At 34.4% G+C, this 22507-nt stretch overlaps 1 protein-coding gene across 3 annotated transcripts in view; it reads right to left on the bottom strand.

Annotated features, from left to right (window-relative positions):
- Window positions 1-1137: 1137 nt before the first annotated feature.
- The window catches only part of PHTF2 (putative homeodomain transcription factor 2), a 59901-nt gene continuing 38531 nt past the window's right edge, over window positions 1138-22507 (bottom strand). For 2 of the 3 annotated variants that reach the window (XM_085298745.1, XM_085298759.1), the window contains 9 exons: window positions 21009-21227; window positions 19635-19763; window positions 18220-18492; window positions 17079-17210; window positions 13364-13450; window positions 12232-12387; window positions 7603-7698; window positions 4098-4223; window positions 1138-3533 (listed from right to left, as the gene is read on the bottom strand). In XM_085298745.1, coding sequence (XP_085154871.1) covers window positions 3513-3533; window positions 4098-4223; window positions 7603-7698; window positions 12232-12387; window positions 13364-13450; window positions 17079-17210; window positions 18220-18492; window positions 19635-19763; window positions 21009-21227 — 1239 coding nt within the window. In that variant the 3' untranslated portion in view covers window positions 1138-3512. The remainder of the gene's footprint in view (window positions 3534-4097; window positions 4224-7602; window positions 7699-12231; window positions 12388-13363; window positions 13451-17078; window positions 17211-18219; window positions 18493-19634; window positions 19764-21008; window positions 21228-22507) is intronic. The other variant, XM_085298752.1, reaches the window with a different exon arrangement.

Genomic DNA, 22507 nt, shown 5'->3' with positions numbered 1-22507 from the left:
TCTTCATGCCATGAATTATAGAAATATTAATTCTTTTCCTAGAGAGGTACCGAGATTTCCCATTGTAGTAACTGGTGTGAGATGGATGCAACATATGCAGGACATTCAGCAATGCTAAATTCACATCTGAACATCAATAGATACTTAAAATCCACGTAGGATTTGTTATTGAAGGGGACAGTTTTAAGGTCAGCATTGATAAAAATGGGACACGCTTTGTACCAAACCAGTAAGGAACAATGTATCRGTCTGAACCTATCGTCTTTAGCTACAGAGCTATTTTGGAAAATATTTAGACATAGATGGGATCTGGATTAAGGAGATTTGTCTAACATTTACTTAGCACACCTTAGCACTTTGGTTATAATTCTAGCATACCAAAAATGTAATTTAGAGATGAATGTAAGAAAGAATAGCCCTTGGAAGATGCTAATTTTTCAATGTATACAGAGTGCCCTTTGTGAACATCAAGAGAAATTTTAAACTGTGAATTACCTACTTTCACAGTAAATTTAGAAAGTGAGCAGCAATGAATGCCAAAGAATGAGTGGTCAGAGATACCTACCACTAGCAGAACAAGTTTAAAGATTAAGGTTCTAAAAAGCCAAAGTAAGGCTCTTAAAAACAGGCTTTTGAAATCTGGTCAAAAATTTTAATATTAGAAAATATTGATATCACTAAAAAATAAATCAATAAATAAAATAATAAGCTACCCTGTATTCTGTCCAAATATTCTATCAGGTCTTATTGTAACAGTTCATCTTAATTTTATAAAATACTTCAGTTTGCTTGAATTTTGATTTTCACATTGAAGTATACCTTGTTATAATGAAACTGTCAAAAGAGCTATTGAAATTGATCCCTTAGATCTGAAAAATTAATTCTGTTTCAAAACTTTTCAAAAAAAAGTTTATTTGGAAACTGCATTTCCAGTTTGATTAATAAAATTAAACTACTTAAAGCAGGGGAAAGTTTGTGGTCCTGCAATAACGTGCAACTTTGCCAATGAYCATTTGCATTCCACATCCAGGATTTCTCTTCGGAATATGCTTTAATTTAAATGAAATATATATTCACAGACAAAACAGGCACTCAGAAATATGCTCCATAATACTGAAAGATATAGCTCACTGCACATTTTTACCTTCAGCCATAGAAAGCTTTATTCCAAGCCTGATCACACTTTCAGTTACAAAATATGTGGCAAAAATAACAGTTAACACACATGATCTGCCATATTTCTACTTGCCTCTATTTTCATACTGGATTTTCCATACTGAGGGATGGAGAACAAACGTTTCCCATTTTTAGGATGATGAATATACCTACTGGTAGCAGTTAAAAGTTTTACTTTTCTTCCCCCCTTATTTCACAGATTTGTTTTCTTCTCCCCATGCCGCCATGGTTAGTGCAACAATCCAGCACAGTGCTAGTTGCTGAGGTATATGTGGTTAAATTTCACCTTCTACTGAAACATCTTCCTCTCTCCCTTTTTTTTTAATGTTGCTGAGAACCATATACTCAACATTTACAATTTTAAAAAATATTTCAATTCTACAGTAAAGAGTGGTTTTGCAATAGTGACAGGCTGTAAAAAGCAATAGCGTTATCTTTTATCCCCCATAAAATTCCTGCTGTATTTTTTTTTTCAAAATATATTTTGTGCAAAATTAAGTTCTGTGTAGGTCTGTACCATATTTTGGAAAAAACTGTGTATAAAACATACTTAATTGCTAAAAACAATCCCAACATCAGACAACATAGAGAAAGAAGAAAGATCAGATGCAGCTGAGGTCTTCACATGAGCAACTAAATACAGTATGTTCTTAAAGCTCCAGGAATACATTCTTTCAAAAACTAGAATGCACTTTGGTCATTATTAAACATTAGTACAGAGGCAAATAAAATACAAAATGCTTGTTTCTGTTACTTTATATATAAAAATATTTTTATACCACCTAAGTTTAAGATACATTACACTGTTTGTTAATCTTCAGAATTTTTTAAAAAGGTCTGAAGTAACATCCAGACTTGTGTAACCTAACAACATTTCTTGCATTTTTCAGTATGATGCCACTGATTTTTGGAGTTCATGAATGTATTATTTTAGAAACACAAAATGTAAGAATACTTGAGCCTGGTGATATTAATCCTCCTCATACAACCTAAAAACTAACTTAACTCCAAGGGGATGAACATCCACTTCTGTCACACAGGAAAAGCAGGAGTCGGTATATGACCGGTCCATGTGGGACACGGAGAGATGGGAAACCCAAGGCTGGAGCTCACAGAGTGCACTAGGAGATGACCCCTATGGGAGAGGGTTGGTTGGGGGAGGAAGAGATAATTTGAGGAAACAAATCTGCAGAATACCAGGCTTCATTAGTGCTGCTGCCCACTCAAAGAACTTGTTTTTTGTGTTTAACTGTTCTTAAACTTAAATGTGGTACAAATGGCATATACTATAGTGTACTACAGGAGAGCATCCATCCATCTTATGCTCAGTCATTCATAGCATTCTCCTCTCCAGTAAGTTTTCACTTGTTTAAATATTCAACTTCAAGATATAGAAAATACTGCTCCATAGTTCACCATAATATATTCCATTTAATATACATTATATATGTATATATATATATATATATAAAGTTTCTCATTAAAAGTAACAATAAAAAGTGCACATATTGAGCATGCACAGTCAGAGCTGTGCAGAACAGCCCAGTATTTCAAATAAATACAATATTTAATTTTATCAAAATATCATACAGCATGATAACCATTTACAATTATTGCTCTAATAAAAGTGTTATCAAAGAGCACTTGTTGATCTGTTATATAATACCTTAATAATATCCCAGGATATTTAAACTGCAGCCTACACCAGTTTAGATCCTGGAATTACTCAAAATATTAAAAATTCCCCACTTAGTTCTAATATCAATATAAAATATTTCTGCTACCTGTCATACTGTATTATCAGTATTTTATTTTTGTATGTGTCTCACTTTCTATTGCAACCAAACATCAACTGATGCTATGTAGTCCTCAAATGATTGGTGCAAATGAAATGTTCTAGGCAAGTTTACTATACTTAATCAAAATAAAATGATTTCCATATAGCATTACTGTAACTAAAATTTTAAGATATTAATGTTCAGCATTGGCTTCAGTTTTAACAGATGTTTACACAGTTTAGTGTAATCAATTACGGGGATCTCAAATTCTCAGATACCAGGGTTTTGACCCTTTCCAAATCTGATCCTTTTCCAAAACTAAACAAGTATGTTTGAAAATAAAATATAAATGTCAACAAAAAGAAAAATAAAACAGCAGAAAGATGAAATAAATACAAAGATTGCACAAGTCAGATGTAAACACTTCAATTTTCCACACAATATCCTTGAAGAGGTTGTAGCTTCTGAAAATACATATTCAGTGGCTGCTTTGAGGCAGTTTTGTCAGTCAATGAGYTTTTCTATAACACTGTATTATCTCGTCTTCCTTATATATTGTCATGATTTGATCTTCCAGAGCTGAAAAAGTTAAAGCATTAAATCAACATTATTTTGCATCTCAGCTTTCCATTTACCACAACTGCAATACCACTTTTTTTTTCTCATTGCATCAGCTGCATGTTCAATGATCTATAAAATAACTTTTACATTCCTTTATTTGTAACAGGAAAAGAAACCGGGTAGATGTAGGGAAACACAATGGCCAATGTAATGGGCTAAAGGCTTTATGGTATACACTTGTGGAAGCTAAGGTCCCTCATGACTCGAATCTTGAAACAGTTTCCAGAGTTCACAGAGTTCAGATGGGTCTAGAATGTAGACGTAGTAAGACAGTCCTTAAATGCTAACAGACTGACACTGGCTAAGGTTGGTCACAGTAATAAGGTTAAATAAAGTCTTTGTATTTATGGACAAAAGTTGACAAATACATCACTGTTCTGATACAGTTCAAATTTCAAAATCAGACAATAAGTCTTCCAGTTAATACTGGAATAAAAGATTCATTAGGTTACAAAATACAATTCAACTAATGTAACATCCTGGACGTCATGGTTAAAGACAGCATACTTAGCAAGAAGTTACCTTTAGATTAAATCCAAGCAAGTCACTGATGACACCAGAAACAGCAGACAGGATGACAACTTGGGTGATATTATAAAGCAGTGGGTTCATTGTAAGCCCATATAACCTAAAGGGACTGTCCAGTTCCTAGTAATGGGAAGCATCAACAGACACCATTAGAAAGCAAAAACTACACAAAGGGTTTTTGTTTTTTCATTCTTTTAACGTCTCAGAATGAGCATTTCTCCAATAATCACTAGTTATTTTCTTACTGTAAAAGTAGTACAGAATCAATAAGTTGCCTTAAAATTTCAAAATAACTTAAGCACTGAGCAAAMAGTCACAGTGCTTCAGTGTACAGAACTGATTACATGCAATGCAGCTTTATATAACATTTTTCTTAGCTTAAATTTATCCACATATTTTAAAAAGTATCATGTCATCTCCGATTTGATCGACTCATGGCTTTTGTAACACACTGTCATTTGCATTTTTTCTTAWTATTAGATAATAATGAGGTACAACAGTTTACCAGCAACATTCATATTAACTAACTAAGCATGGTAACAGTAATTTCTTATTTGTGTTACAGAAAGCAGTAAGTTGCCTTAACCCACATTGGAGTTCACTGTGCTGCATTTGCTATGCGTAAGAGAACTCTATCCTATGAGTTCACACTCTAAATAAGACAAATTGCCATAAAACAGACACAGTGGTGAGCTCCACTGCAGAACAGCCAATACCATCAGCTCTCATTAAATGTGGGTGCAGAAAGTTCCTAAAATAACAGTCTATCTTTCATACTTGCTCATATTTTAAACAATATTTTTGTTCACGATGTACTGAACTATAGCATATAGTTTAAGAAGTCTTCAAGTCACAGTAGACTAAAACATTCTCCTATAAAACCAATGTGAGAGAAAACAGCCATCATGTTCACTGACTGTTGATTCATGTTCTCTAAGTAACCCTTCACAAATTTGGAGGCTACCTGTCCAGACCATCTACTGTTTTATTTATGTAGCCAGGAAAGTGGAAAGCCAGTTCTCCTGGCCCCAAGGTACCATCTTTCTAGAATTCCTCATAATTTTCCAGAAATCTCCTTTAGTGTCAAAAGAATTAACAGAACCCACCAACAAAATATTCTGCAGTAACAGAAAGCTACCTCATTATCATGAAAAGTTAACAAAAATGACTTCTCTAATGCAATTCTCTTCCTTTTGCAGTTACTTCTGGTGAAAATAGGTAGAAAAGAAAGATTAAAAAAAACACTAAGGATCATGTAACTGCCAAGATTTTACATTTTGCTAAYGGGAAGTATCAAAATATTATCCAAAATTAACCTGCAAAGTTGAACAAATGGCATTGCACCATTTTTGCAATTCTTAGTAAGTGAATGAAGTCACTCAAACTTTTCTGGCCTAGAAATATGCCAATTGAAGGAACAATAAAGGAGTTTCTAAATATAAYAACGGACAATATAATGTATAACAATTATCACTGCTTTGGTCACCTATGCTTTGTAGCTTTATATACATCGTTGTCCTTCTGCACTAAATCCTGAGTCTTGAGCAAGGTTACGTAAGAACCTGAGCGCTCTGACTCTTCTTTCAGAAAAGGTGAAATAAGAATGAACCACCTATTCAGATGTAATGTGATATAAAATTCTGCTACAAATACAAAAGATAAAAGGCATGATTCTGAGAACAGCAGAGAATTTCTTTAAAGCAAAAGCTTTCTGCTTATGGACTCATCTAACCAACTTTGGGAGTAAGAACTCAGTATATTTAATAGGAAATATAATCTTCAATAAATGTTTGAAGGATCAAAAAGTTCCAAAACSAAAACATCAACTTCATTTATCTGCTGGGCATGAGATAAGTGAGTGCCTCAAGCAACTGCCAAGAATTCATTTAAGCTTATAATAAGAGGCTTGTAAACCCCATCCCACTTTTTGGCACACTCTCACAGTAAGTAAGGGATGGCCTAAGTCTGGGATTTGTGCCTGCCTTAAAACTGAGGGCTCACATTGGAAGGGCCATGCCAGTTGATACATTTCTGGAAGGAGAGAATTAAAAAATAAATAAATTAAATAAATTAAAAAAAAAACAGTGAAGAACACGATAGCAAATCAGACGACAAGTCCTATCTTCAACAGCAGCTACTTCTCCCTGACCTGCAATTTTCCCAGCACACATTTCATATCATGACACATCTTGAATCTGCTGTAGTTTGTCTAGTTAGTAACTTCTATTGAGGTCTAACTACTTGTCTAGTCTCTCCTTTAATTCAAATAGGCTTCTGGCATCCATCATAACCTTTGACAAATACTTTCAACAACTTGCTACCTGTTACACAAAGAATCGCTTTCTTTTGCTTGCTTTGATACGGGGTCCTAAAGGCTTTGTGTCTTCTCATAGTTACATCAAAAAATACAGTGAATAACCAAGTTGCCCAGGCTCTTCATACCATTATAAGTCAAATCTAAAATAAAAGTTTTTCCACCCAGTAACCCTGAAGCAAATTTGGAGATTAGGGAAATTTTCTGGTCTGAAGGAAAAGGAAACAGTTCTGTAACAAGAATTAGACTCCCAGGTAAGTGGCGGATCTGAACAGCATTCTTTCTACATTACAAAAAATCTCTGCGTTTGAAGAACAGAAACACTCAGCAAAGGCAATTTTGGATCAGATGTGTCTTCCTGAGAACTGCAACCACTGCGTTGTTCAAATAATATTATTAAGGCCCTAACCCTGTCAGTGCTCTAACCCAGATAAGTGAAAGATGATTCTTCACTAACATTCTAGAAATGAGAAGGAATAAAGTAGTATGTTCTCTCAACACAAAAAAAATTTCTATCCACCAAATGCAGTTAGTTGGCAATCAGGAAAATATTACATATACAGAAAACTTTCCTACTGATCACTGAAAATTCATGCAAAAATGCAAAAATATTTGCCTACTAGTTAGAAGACACAGTTTGACTTAAAGATTTTTAATTACATCAAATGAAACACAAATACCTTTCATTCACACATAAATGGACCTATGTAACAATATCTTCCAAGAGGATTCTTCTATGACATTAAGTAAAGAACATATTAAGGATAATCTAATTTAATATGAAACATTAACCACTAACAGTTTTTAAAAGGAGTTATTCTTCTGGAAAAAAAAAATCAAATCCTACAGCTTATTACTAAAAACAGACAGTGTCTGAAAACAGACAACAAAATTGCATGATTTATTTCCTGAGCGTTCATCRCCTTGTCTATCTTAAATGATTTCCTCTCACTCTACTCATGCACTCTTAAAGAATAAAACTTACTGTATTTAATAATTATTTGCAATCCATAATGATAGCAACATAACAGAAAAGCACGTGAACAAGCGTGTCACTGTGACAAGTAGAGCAGTCCTAAACCAAAGCATATTGTACTGCCTGTAGAAATAAGACAAGTGACTCATTAAGCAACCTGATTGACTTCTTGGTTATGTACAATACTGTAATACTATGTTAAATCTTACCTTTAATAATTTAGTAGCAAGTTTTAAAACATTGTTCACTAGTGTCAGTTCCTCCTTCTTATTAGGCTTTTTCTCCATTTTCAAGTACAAGTTAATCTGATTTAAATAAAGTATGAGTATCATCACTTAGAATTAACAGGAATTCATTTAAAAACATTTAATAACATCAAGTGACTACTCAACAGCCATATGATAGAATAATAATGACATTTCTGCAAATGAGCAAATTTTTTGTTTCCTTTTTAATGTTAAAGAACAAATACTAGCTCAATACTCTAGAAAATACAATGTTCTATAACATAACAAAAATATATTGACATTATTACAGCAACAAYTTTAAATTTTAATGTCATTTATCCACAAATCATGCAAGAAAAACACAAGTAGGTGTTTAGGGTCTGTATAATTTCTTTTTCTTTCTTTGCTAAGCATCTGAGGYTTGTTGATTCATTTCCAGAGGCTATTAAACTAAGATGCAGACCTTACAGGCTTAACATTCCAACAAGTTATTGAATAGACTGAAATGATAAAACAATTTTGCTAAAGTATACATATATTTTTAAATGATTTAATTGAGTACTTTATGGAAATCTTAAGCACAGAAAAATCAGCCTTTCCAGAATCTCGAAAAATATAAAAAAATTTAAACTTTTCATTCCTGTAGGAGAACAGAATGTTGATCATTTCAATACCTGTGCAATCCAGACTTTAAGCYACTGTCATAATAGAAGTAAATCAAGTGGAAAAATAGCTCAACTTGATAAGCTATGAACTTTTTAAGATGATAATCTTCAACAAAATAAAAAATGAGCAATTTAGCAATACTTTGAATTAGTCCTTCAGACAAACACTCTTACCAAGCTACAGCAGGAAAGTTACAGAAATAAAACAATGCTATAAGGGTCTTGTTGTAAGTTGATTATTGAAATTAGAACAATGGACATCTAAACAAAGTAACTTAATATTAAAAATTCTCCCTGAGAACGTCACTGTAATTTATACAATGAGATTAAAATCAAAAAGTATGTCTAAAACATTCCAAGATGTGTCAGGCTCCTGATTCTACTTTCAGAGGCAAAGGGGTAACAAACCTTAAATATAAAACTACTGACTTCGGCAACACAAATGTCTAAAAACARGAATAAATTAAGACTCTGGAAACTCCTACTAACTTTGAAAAACTGATAGTTAACAAATTCTAGGAAGGTTCACATATCTTTTGACAGTTATACAATTTCATTCTTAGTTTATGAAAAAAATGACAGTCTTCAACATTCAACAGCATACCTTAAAACATGAGGGGAGACTGAATGTTGATATGCACAGCCATCTACTCTACCTATTTTAAGGCTGAACTTGGCAAGAGGACAACTTTGATCAAAATATTCTTTGTATTTTACACAAGATAAAAAAAATTCAGAAGGACTTGAAAAATTAGACAGATAGCATGCAGACAAAAAATGCCTTAACCCAAAAATGATAGCCGCCTTTTTAAGTTTCCCAGTATAACTCCTAATCATTAAATTCACAATTGAACCTAGAGCAGGAAGTAGCTACTGGAATTTTGTTGATGGAAAGTAGAAATTGCAATTTTATCTCATCTATGAGGCCTTTTCAGGTGTTTTATATATATATACACACACACACACACACACACACATACATGCACACACACACACACTTTTTTTTAAAAAAAAAGTTGCATCAATTTTCAGTAAGCCTAATTCCACTAATGTCCAATTTTGGAGCACAACAGTTCAGATGTGTCTCAGCCTCTGCAAATATGATAGATGGTTACAATGCTTATTCCATTATAATCAACTGAATTTAAGTGAGTGTCAGTCTATTGTCATGAAAGTCAAAATATCAGAATTTTACAGGTCTTTCTTAAGCAAAAGGTAAAGATAACATTGTCTCCAATTAGTGTGAATAACTCCTCCAAAATGACTCGAGAGTTCTAACTACAACGTTTTTATTTTCAAAGAAACAACTGTGAAGCAAATTATATATTCTAGTTTTCATTTCATAAAGCTCTAGGATCTTTTGCAGGGGAAAACACATTATAATAGGATAAATGGGGTTCAATACAAAACTAAGTGTCTGATGATTCAAAAATTTCCAAAATAAATGCTCAAGTCCTGGGGATAAAACAAGACTACTACTTCCAATGGCACACTGGCTTAAAATATTCAGTCCTCAGCCTTAGAAATTTTGGGTGAACTCAGTTTTACATATATGGTAGAATCTTACGGTTTAGTTACTTTGAACAAGCTCAAATGTCTCATCCATTTTTCTATTTAAGAGTTGACACTCGTGAACAGCTCAGTATAGAAACCTATGAAAGCAAAACAGACTAGAAATTCTATTTTTTTTCCAATCGGTTTCCCAAAATTCCCCTCTACTTTTTCTCCAGAAACACAGGACACAAACTTCACTGAAACKTTAGATTATTTATGCTACGAAGATCCAAAGAATAATGCAGAGCTCTCCAATCTCAGGAACGTGCAGATATGGAACTGGAGGGTCACTCTAAACTGCACAGTCAAACCCAAGAGGTAGGATGCACAACAACGATTAAAGTAATAGCTGCACTCCACAAACTAAAATCCTACATCTGGTTGCCCCAGCTACATGTACAGACATTGCAAAGTCAGACTATCTGTGGTTACAAACAAGTAATCGAAGATTGTATCTTCAGTGACAGCCCTGCCCCAATCTTTCAACTTGGTGGTGGTGGCCAGGTAAGCTAGAGGCATGTGCCTTGCTACACAGCCTGAAAGGGGAACAGATAGATGCAGTCTTTTTCCAAGTCTCTTTTGCCTGTCTTAAAAAAAAAAANNNGGAACAAGTCTGGACTGCCTATGATGCCTAGGGTGACAACAGTCACCATGTCTACTGGAAAGCAAGCAAGTTTCCCTCTGTGAAACTCTCTTCAGATTTTCACACTCCATATTACCCTTAAGCAGCAAGTAACCCTGAGGAAGAGAAATCAAGAACATTCAGTTAAAGAAACAGACAGAAAAACACGTAACAGCCTGCTTCAGTTTTGAGAATTAATGCTGGGCAAGAGAATATCGAATCCGTACAGACACCAAGTTTCAGATCAGTTTYTCTCTGCACATCTTAAGTGTTTGTACATTTACTCCTAGGTTAAATATCTATTCTGTTTGAGTAGAACTGAGCTACTTCTAAACTAAGATCTTAAAACGAGAGCCAAAAAGTACTAAATAGCAGTAACATAGCATATTACTTTCACCAACAGGTGGATTAGCCATCCGCTTGGAGTTCTTTTAGTAATAAAAATTATTTTTTGCTACTGAGTGCAAAGAACCCCCAAAGACAAAGGAATAGTTTGTATTTATTAAAGGTTATGATTAAAATAATAATAATGAGACTCTGCAACTTTAAGTAAATGTCTTAATTTAGATTTTATCTTACAAGTTAGTAACTAAACTGCACACATTTCACAAAGTTTATGCTAAGCGCTGCTCAGGAACGCAAAAACAAAAGAAAAAACAATTTCCCATGATTTTCCATATGAACAAGAACATTTCTTATTGTTACCCTACTTTGAGTGTTTTGAACATTTAAGGTCTTCCTCTAAGATCTCACTCCATCCCACCATCCCCCCAAACTCAATAGATTAAGAGATCAGAAAAATCCTGCAGCACAAAAAGTTGTCAGATGTGCACTGAGAAGCTTCATATAAATGAAAAGTGTACTGCTTAAAGATTGTTTAAGTCATAATTTATTTTGTTAACTTTCATCATAATTGAACTAACCAGCAAAAACTTAAACTACAAGAAATCTTCACAGATTTCCTACAGGAAATGTGTTCAAGTCAGAGAGCAAAATCTTCCACACTGAGACTCTGAAGCCTTTGACAGATGGTGTAGATGACTGCTCAGACATTTTGCTCAACTGTAATTCTTCTACTTGTATTAAAAGATACGTATGGGCAGTGAGGTCTGCCTGTTTAACGTATCCTGAATGCTGTGTTTCATACCACCGTGAATCCTCTCAAAGCAGAAAGATTACTTCTTACCTGCTTAACCGAACATGTTTAGCTTGGAAAWCCATCACCAGTACCAGGCAGAACAGAAAGGGAGTTTGTAGCATAAATGCACACTAGAAGAAAAGTAGCTTCGAAGCCAAGYTTGATAAGATGACTGAAGGGAGACAGATTTCTAAGGAATCTAGGAGACTATACGGAAGCTATGTAACCTAGCAGTCAAAATTGCTAGTCTGGAAAAAAGTGTAAGGGTAAGTTTGTTTTCAGATATTTTACCATCCCATCCAACAATTTGAGTTTAGGTTTTTTTTCATTTTTATTTAAAAGCTATCTTCTATGTTTGTGTTCTCTTAGAGCTTTGATTATACCATTTGACGTACACTGGCATCCCTAAGCACTCACACTTACAAATAAAACAGAATATGGCCATCTCAAGGTTCAATGTCACAAACGCTTTTTTACAGAATCTGAGCTGTAGAATCTTGATTAACTTCTTTCACTACACCATACTTAACTCCCTAATCCAGACTACATTAACGTATCTAAAATGCATGATTAAGATATACTGGATGAAATATATTGTTTAGATAGAAACACAAAAGTCTATATAGACTCACCTGCTCAGTAAGTAATATTGAGGTATTGCTGTATTTTTTACTGGTTTCAGATCCAAGAGTAACAAATCTTAAGAGAAAAAGAGTAAGTGAAATGCACCAAATCACTAGCTCCCAATTGTAGTGACAATCAAGGAAGATCTCATGCATGTGAAGTAGCTGAAAGTAAAAGAAAAATCAGAGAATTCAGAGTAAYATTTACATTACAACATGAACAGTTATGCACGCAACTCTAAGAAAAAATTCACCAGTAGTAAGTATTGTGGTTATTTTTAGGTATAAAAGATYTTTGAGGTAAAATTAAAAATCAACATTCTGTTAAAGATAGGCTTTTCCTAGAAAGGTTATCAGGTTTGAGAAAGGTATATTCTGAAGGGCACATGTCTTTTTTTCATATCTCTAAAGCAATAAGAAGAAAATACATAAAGACAATTTTAAACTCAAGTTCAAAGAGGTGAATACACTGCATAGAACGAAAAACAAAATACATCATCTTCAACTGTACTGATTTATATGGAAAACCGAATCCAAGTAGAATCATACAATAAATTTTTATTAAAATATAGTTAGCTACCAGGAAAACAAATTAGTGTTAACTAGAGAAGAGGGGRAAAAAAAATACAAAAGTCATTCAGAAGCTTCCCTGTACACTGAAACAGAGAAGCTCAAGTAAAACAGTCTTCCTAAGTACTGAAATTCTATGCAAGCAAAGGTTTCCTTACTACATGATATTCCACTGGAGGGCAGGCTAACACAGCCAACCACCTTGCTTCCTCCTTTTCACCATGAAATCATCCACCAAAGTCAATCTCAAATTATATTTTTGTGAGGGGTAGCAAAAGCAGATTTTGATGCAAAACATCACAGAAATCACTATTATCCATAATTCAAGATGTACATTGAAATAAAATACAAATTAGAAAAATAATTATATCAAGCTAATATTTATGCTGTCACTAAGTTTCTTTAGGTAAAACAATATAAATGGAACTTAATCTTCTGGAAAGCTTTAACAGTTGCTACTCATTTTCACTGTGGCCTTTTAAGCTAATAGGAATGATCATGCAAAAGGTAGTCCACTACTTCAAAGSGCACCTAAGTCATGGCTATTTCTATGCAACTAAGATTTCCTTACCTGTGCACAACAGATAAATACAACAGAGATGGTCAGCAGGAAGGCAGACGAAACTATTACATCTACTGAGCGTTGAGGACCTCGACGCTGAAATAAAGGAGATGCCCATACGTGAGTGAGTGAAAAATTACCTAGTCAGTGCTGATCTTTGGTAGATCCACCTGGATTCCCACTTTGAACAAAGTTTCATCATGGCTTGTAGTTTTGTAATCTAAGTTGCAAACTTCATATTAGAACCAAATAATGTAACTACATTTGAATACTCTCACAAAGGAATACAAGATTAATTCAAGTATATGCAATCTCAAGAAAACTACAAGAAAAGAAAACATTCATCGCTTTTTCAGTCAGTTCCTTTGCCTTTCGAAGTAGTTYACATTTAGGCAATATTCTCTGACATAAATTCGATATGGCATTGGACCTTACCAAGCATCAAACCAGTGCTGACTRAAGATTTCGGACACAAAATTGCAATGGGATAGCAACATATGATTTTACATGGCARTTATTTTTTATTGCTTGCATCTTTATGATGCAAAAAAACCCCTAAGTTGTAAAGCACAACTGCATTATGGTAGGTGTAATCAGAATTTAATTCTCTCATACGTGAGAATTTTCACAGCACAAGATGGAAACAGTAGAACAAGCTGACTCTCTTGAAAACAAGCTCACTGTTTTCAATCATCTTCTTCTCAATTACTGGCACAATGAAATGTTTCTAAATACATTTTTTTCCTGAAGTGTTTTTCTTAAAAGAATTAAACATCCTCTTCTGGATCAAAACAGGTGTAAGCTACAATATGTATTTCTTTTCCCAAATTTGTTCTCTGGACATGTTACTGTCTAACTGCATGAATGTGAGAACAGGAGGGGTGTGTGTGTGTGTGTGTGTGTATTTACATATATGTATATGTATATGTACGTGTGTGTGTGTGTGTGTATGCAAGGTAAGCAAAATATGCTTAAAGCAAGAGATAGTTAAGCTTAGTTGCCAAAAAAATTTAAGTGTAAATTTGTACTATGGTAGGCATGCACTGCTTACACTGAGCTAGTATTCTGCCTGTGTGAGGCAAAATACTTGTGTATATACATATAGAGACACAAACACACATATACATATATGCACACATGTGCACATCTATCTATGACGGTAATACAGGACTGATTGTTCTCAGCTACCAAAACCTGAAGAACACCAGGCCTATGAATAAAAGTAAAATTTGAATACTCATGTACACAACCCATCCTAAAAAACACCAATTACTGAATTTGTTGTTGTCTTTGAAAGGTAATCTTTCAGATTGAGGTGAAAATTACAATTCTCAACAGGCTATTTTTCAGTTTGATCAGTTCCCTAAACACCTGCTTCTGACTACTGTTTGACAGAGTCTGATACAGCTGGTTTTTCGTTCACCACAATTACACAAACATTTGTGGTGGCATAAGAAGAGATGAAATTCATGTGTGCAGTTGTGGGGAAAGAGGCAARACATTCAGCAGCAATGCTATTATATGTAGTTTTAAGCATCAGAACTACATTCTCATGCAGTTTTTGCCTAAGTGATGTTACCATTCTGTCCTCCCACCCAACTTGTTACAAATTAAACAGAAAAAGATGCAAGCCTCAAGTGTGATGGTTAAAGGACACCCCTTTTTACAACCTCCTCAACAGAAACTTCCATAATATGAGGGGTGCGGTACCCTCAAAGCTTGTAAATGCATTGCCTAAATTCCCCTGAAAATAATGTAGTCTTTCAAATTTAATTTCAAATTTTTATTAAAAACTTCATCTGCTTGTGGTTGCCTTCCACACTTCCCAGTCTCCACACCGTAACTCCTTTATTTTTTTAATCATCCTTTATCTAATTTTAAAATTATTGGCACAGATTTCATCTAATCTGTCTCAGCTGCTGTTGGAAAGAGGCACAGACGTAAATAAGAGGATGGCCACCACTAACAGCAAGTGATTGTCAACTGCTGTTCACAAAAAACTTAGAGCTTTAGAAAGCAAATAGGGAAAAACCTAGTTTCATCCAAGTTTAAAGAAACTCATTTTACTCCTTCAGGATTAACATCTTTAAAAAAATACCTAGAGAGAACATGCAGTTATTACCCTAACTTGGAAATTAAGTCTGTCAGTAATGGTAGAAATCAAAGCAGGGATGCTAGAAAGTAGAGAAGCCTAAACAGCGAGAAATGATGAAATTCATGTTGGTATGTCAATCTCAGAATTTCATGCTTAACTTGTGTGATAACCTATTGTATTGTACCTCTGTAGTCTGCAAAAACATACCACCTTTATCATACTGTATATTTATAAAAGAGGTACCTGCCCTATGATCCCAAATAACTATTTCTTCTTAAAATATTCACTGATGGCATAGCACTTGATAAAGAACAGAACTACAGGGGACCACTCCACAAACAACTGAAATGGAGATATTTTTAGTGTACCAATGCAAATCAAGTTCTATAAAGTGAGTCATTTTCCTGGTTTTGTCATAGCTCTCAACAGGACTGGTTACCCAGTTAGAACCTCTGTATGAAGATGGTTATGCCTCTGTGCCTTTATTTAGTGAAGCTGTTTCAAAGACTGCTTGAATAACTTGATCAATGCGGGTAGGTAATAAAAGCTCATTTAAAATCTAATAGGAAGAAATGGCCCATGCACTGGGATGAAAGGCTTGGGGRAAAAACAGGAGTATTATTCAATTGAGGTGAAAGATGAGATGGCTGCAGAGTTTCAGTCAGTTATCCGGTTAACTCCATGAGCAGTAGGTTCAGATCCCATTGAAAGGCAGGATCCTGCAGTAGAATAGTTTCATCAAAACATCTAAAATTGCGGAGAATGTACAATTTCCCCATGGCAGAAAAGGCAGCATCACCAAATGTTTTTGTGATACACCATTATAAGAAGAGCACAGCTTAAAAACCAACTGGTACAGAAAAATCACTTGCTTTCTTCCAGGTAAAAAGTGGGGGGGGGGGCAAGTTGTTCTCTTTTAAGGTTACAGTGAAGAATAAGTCAAAGTCTTAATGATAAATACCACGATGCAGGCACTAAGTTGAATCATCTAATGCAACAGAGAGAAAAAAGGGGAAAAACCTTGCAAACAACAACAAAACAGAGATAATACGAGCTTTTCACAAAAGATTGTCAGAATGCTCTGGCTTGAAGAATATTTAAGAGATGCGCTAATCTATTCACTCATAGGATATGAGCTGAGCATACAGTGAAGGGGTTGCAGTAGTGCATTAACATATAAGAATGTCTTATGGATCCTAATTGGGCATAACTTGTAGCTTCCTGTGGCTTCTGTGCATGCACAGCACAAATACTCATTCAAACTATTTTACTTCATTAACTCCTTTGTAAAGGATACTAACTAGTCRAGCTCTTAAGATACCATGTTTTATATTATAAGTGGGCATTTACCCAACATATTCACCTGACAGACTTCTCTGGTAGCATTAATATCAGACTAATGCACTCTGAACACACTCATCCCTTATCCCAAGGGAAAAACTAGACGTTTGCTTTCTCACAATCTAGYGGCCTGCAGATGCTGTTGGCCAGGAGTCACCAAAATCAAGTGTATAAGGTACATGTGCACCAATGATGAGTGTATATGGAGAAAAATTAAGAATAGAATACAAACTTTTTAACAACAGAATATGGGATATTTTATATGACAGGGTAGGAAAAAGTATATACCTTTAAATAGGACCTAAGAGAAAGCCACATTTTTATATTTTGTACTTTCTTCAAACGGAAGTGAGGAACCTCTGACTTTCTTGCCCTTCTAGCAGATGTCAGATGACCAAAAAGTTTGGCAAAAAGAAGTCTCTGCAAAGAAAAAAATGGAAGTGACTAYAACTGTTATTTGATTTCTAGGACTACTAAAAAGAATGTGGAGAAAAAGCTTCCTTTAATACACCAAAGTAATGTACAGTGTATTAATGTAAACTAAAATATGTTAACACAGTACAGAAATAGAAGTAGTATGTTACTAGAAAAAGGAGATGTACTAAAAAGYTTTTTAAAGCTCTATTCTATTGAAGAGTAAAAATGTAGCCAAAGTTCCTTTCCTCAAATTTCAGACTTTGCAGATCTGCTGAGCTCTTACAACTCAGGAGCAAACCAAACCTACCAATCATTCGCATGAGTGCCTTTACCACAGAAGTTCCTTCCAGAGACTATTCTTAGAAGCAAACTAACTCTATTCTACTGTCTTAAGTCACCTATTTTGGCCATAATTTGAGAAAAGAAAGCAATTTCTCCTTTGAACACCAGTAAATATCTATACTTTGCAGCTATTCAGGGAAATTGATATGCTTCTGAAAGTTTAATTGCAAATAATAAGCAATAAATTAACATGTATATTACTTCAGTTCGCAGTTCTCTCAGGCTCCATTCCTTGCTAGCAAGGCAGAAAAGGCTTTTGACTAAGGTCTAGACTGAACTATTCTGAAATAAAACTGAAGTGTTTTGAATGAAACACATTGGCTTAACAAACTGGGAATTTATAGAGCTCTTTTACTGAAACTTTCTCCCTCCAGAGAACTGAGACAACCTTGGACATGACTAGGAGCTGGTCAACAAGCTGAGCCAGAAATCTGAAATAACACATACACGTGCTCTCTAGAAAAAAAAGTTTAGCTACTAAGACTGTAGAAAACTTCAGTCTGTTGCAACTGAATAATCCCCTTAACTTTGAGCCCACTAAAGTATTTGTCATAATTGATCTATAAACCTTAATACAATAAAAAAAATTTAAAATATTGACAAATCAGCAAAACTCAAACAAAATAATTTGTTCTACTCTGACTGAGATCTCTTGACTTGTCATACATACCTGTTTGTATGTTCTCTCTGCCACACACAGTAGGAAAAAGAAAATCCACACTAGAGACACACGGACTACAAAACTTATAACCACCATTGAGAGAACCAGTACGTCTCCATTTGATCCAAACGCAATAATGCCAAGTTCAGTGGCAGAATGTGCAGCTAGTTGTTCCAAATCTTTAGCTTGGGAAAGTCTAAAGATAAATGGCATTAAACCCAAGATTAAAGATACGACATTTCCAAAGATCTGGTAACCAATTCCTGGTATGTAGTTGTTCACCTAGAAACAAAGAAGTTGTATTTTTCATTTTGCAATAAATCTGGTCTTTACTCATGTTACTGCTTTACTTCACTTTATAATCTTAYACCTTATATGAAATTTTCAACCAATCATGTTCACAATTTGCTTGTAAGCAAAAGGAAGTCCTCACATAAGGATTAAACTAAAGATAGTAACACAGAACAAAGTAGGAGTACTTAATGCACAGCAAACAAATATCATAAATCATAAAAAAAATCCAATAACACTACAGTAATAATATTCCAGTGTAGACTCTTGTATTAAAAATGCATCCAACACTGAATTAAAAAAGAGCACCAGTCATTCTGACTGTGATGATTATACCCTAAATCTTACTCCTATTTGTGTTTTGCTTTGAGGTTGTACGTTTTTTAAAGGAATCATGTCTGCTAAAGCATTTATAGAACAGGCAAGACTGGAGGTCCATTGTGCTGGCTGTGTCTTTATTAGAGTTTACTTCTATCGCCATGGTATCCAGAAGACCACACCATCCTCGAGTCAGATAGAGAGATCTGAACTAAGTTTGTGAACATGACACTGCTTTCTAACAGGCTGCAGAAAGGAAGCATCAATTTGTAAGAAATACTGATAGTTCTCTTAAGCTATGCTATGCTAGGTCTGCTCTGTCCACATTGAAATATAATATAAATTAAATGCTTTTCTATCCCCTTCCTCAAGGGGAGTAATTGGAAAAATTACTAGCAYAGGGAGGAAGGGAGTCAGATATCTCACTGTTTCTCTTAGATGTTTGTTTCCTAGAGTGAAGATACTTCTTACCCAAGGTTAACTTTAGCATCTAAATACTTACATCTGTATGTCTGATATATTTCTAACCCAATATGCTAGTTGTTCATAGGAGTTTAGAGCACAAATAAAATTAAAGGAATACACTACTTTGTTCTTTTATTTAAAGGTCAACTATGTTGGTAAGTACCTCACAAGACGAACATATCTTATTGTCCTTCTACTGCAAATCTGGTAGCTCTTGTAACTTATTACGAATAACAAATCAGAGTGATACAAGTTGTGGAACAATAATGCTAACACTTAAAAAAAAAAGTTATTTTTGGCAGTGTTTAGACACCTAAATATAATATTTGCATAGTGAAAAAAATACTCACTCTATTCATTATCATGCCACTGATTTCAAGCACAGACATATCTGCTTTCTTGCAGTCATTACCCTCCCATACAATTGCGCTTATTTTTTCTAGTCCTGGATTCAGACTATGGATCCAAGGCAAGTGACTCTAGAGAAGACAAGAAATACACATTTTTGCAATACAACATTCCTCAAAAATCAACCATTCTTTTCAAAGAAACTACTGTACAGAAACAGAATACAGAGATTTCTCTTTTCTCATTATTCTTCATTACTTTCTCCAGTTATTGTGGTTGAGGTTAATTGCCTACTTTTTTGCTCAAATATATCAAAGAAGAGGAAGGTATGAAAACAAAGACCTACTTACAAGCTATCTTTAATTTTACCACATACTTAATAGAATACTTTATGTTCTGATTAATTTTTTTCAAAAAAAAAATACTCCTTTTAGGTTGAGCCTACAGTCAACATTTTTTTTTTTTAATAAATTCCCTTTATTCTGGATAAAGGTGTCCTACGCTAACCCTACCTGGCAAAACTCAAGCAGAGTGGTGTTAGGAGTCTGATCAGTGTATGTRTTAGTTACAGAAAGGTCATCTTAATCACAGATTTCCAGAATCTCCCTCTAGAGGGAGTAGCAACACCAGGAGCTGAAACTCAAATGCACAATCTAGAACAAAACAAAAAAATGCAACTGCAAACAAACAAACTCAACTCCCTATTCTAAGAACTCCCATTTGAATTTATATAAAGAATGTAAGCAAAAAGAACTAGGAATAAACCAAAAAAGCAAAGAGCGCATGAAATCCAAATTGCTATCTGTTTTTAATCAACAAATACATCATTTTAAGCTCAGACTGTGAGCAAAAAATGTCTTCTGAGAATTTTTCTTAGCTAGCATTAGCACTATCTCTTGCAATATATTCCTTAATACTGATATACGTACTACCAACATTTATTACATGTTTGGCCAGAAGAATGCTTAATATTCTCCTGATCTCTTTATTTAAACTGTCCAAATAAATAAGCAGCACACAGGAGGAAAAAAAATAGAATATCTGCAATACAGAACATGTAAATCAATCAGTATCTGTCCGGAATTTGATTTTGAATTAGTTTCTTAGTTTGAATTAGAAGTTTTGTTTAGAATTAAGATTCAAATACTCAAATACTTCATAGACTATTTAAGTATGTTGTCTACGCTCTTCATTTGACAGATTAAAGACTGAGTAGCAGAAATCAAGTTTTCCTTGTTTTAATTTTATCAAATCACTTTGGCTTTATTACTTTCATTTAATACAGAGTTCTTTTTCAGAGGCCTCCTAAATATATGATAAAGCTGATGAGACTAAAGATATGTGTATTGTAAAAATCAAAATTAGTGGATATCAACCTGATGAAATGGGTCATCTCTATATTCTTTCTTCACACATGGATTCACTTGAGGGCTTTCTACATCCGTCTCACTGGTACAGGAAGAGTGGCACTCAGCACAGTGTAAGAGGTCCTCCCACAGCACATCTTCAGTTTCCGACTCCGGCCTTGCACTTTCAGAATCTTGTCTGGAACTTGAACACCGAGAACTGCAACTAGTACCTGATTTAGGTGTATCCTGAAATTAAAATATGCATTGGCATTAATACAGCTTTTGTATTCTACATTCTTTAAGAGGTCATTCTACATATAGTGAATTCATGTTTGCTTATTTTTTCTGTTCCAATTCATTATCTTTCTGATCAGAAAGTATTACGTGCTTATTAAAGCAGTGCCTAAGAACAAGGGACCATGTTGACAGACACCATACAAGCATGTGATAGACTGTGGTCCCTGATCTGTTGAGGAGGGGTCATRCAATGAAGAATCAAATGACGTAACTATTAAAAGGAAATAAGTATTTTTCAGATTTCTAAAACTCATTAGTCCAGAATTCAACAGAATTAATCTAGCCACAGAATCCAATTATGTCTCAAATGTCTGATTTTATAAGGTATAAACTGAAATTATTTTTAAAATACATTGCAGCTTCATTATCCCATTGAAAATATGGAAGACATAAATGAGGCTTAAAGTCAAATAYACCAGATCAATGCTTTTCTCATTCTCAGTCACATTTCTCTATTACAATTTTAATCATACAGTATTTTAATTTAATTTTGTATTCTGATTTTCTGTCTTTAGTGGTTTCAGCTGAACTACTTAGGTACTAATCAAAATGTCTTTCTTTGTTTAGCGTATGTTTTAAATAAATTCACAAAAAAAATTTTTTTAATTCACAAAAGGAGAACAACTTGAGATGAAAGCAACACTAAGGGATGTAGGGGACAGATGCTGTTATCTCTTCAGCTCCAACTACAGAAATTGAAAATAGATGGAACCAAGTCCCAAATACACTGACACTGCACAAAGGCTTCACCAATTGTGCCCACTTCAACCGTAAAGCTGGTTAGATTCAGTACTATATTTATTGCCAAACTCACTATTCGCCACACAGTGAAGGTCCTGAAGAAAGGAGGGGCAGACTTCTAATCACCCAAGGACTGAGACCCTGAAATAACCTTCCAAGCAAGCAGTGTGACACGTCTAACGAGTTTTAAAAGAAAGCTCAGTATGTTACAGAATGACGTTTATAAATTAACAGCCTGTTGTAACAGGGGAATTAACTCTCAAAGTTCCCTATAAATTACTTTCTCCCTATTATTTCTACCAACACACCTTCACAAAGCCAAAGACTGAGTGAGCTAGTTTGAAAACAAGAATACATCAGGGGTGGCGAGAAAAACAAACAAGACTTATACGTATCCGATACTTGGTATATATGTAATCTACACAGTCATACCTAACACTTTAATTATTTATTTTAATGAAATGTACTTGAGAAGCAAGTATGTTTTA

The sequence above is a fragment of the Rhea americana genome, unplaced genomic scaffold (assembly GCF_003343005.1).
Source record: "Rhea americana isolate MKP2758 unplaced genomic scaffold, rheAme1 scaffold_1, whole genome shotgun sequence".
Classification (NCBI taxonomy): domain Eukaryota; kingdom Metazoa; phylum Chordata; class Aves; order Rheiformes; family Rheidae; genus Rhea; species Rhea americana.
Note: the sequence above shows the minus strand (reverse complement) of the source record. Positions and strands in the feature narration are given on the sequence as shown.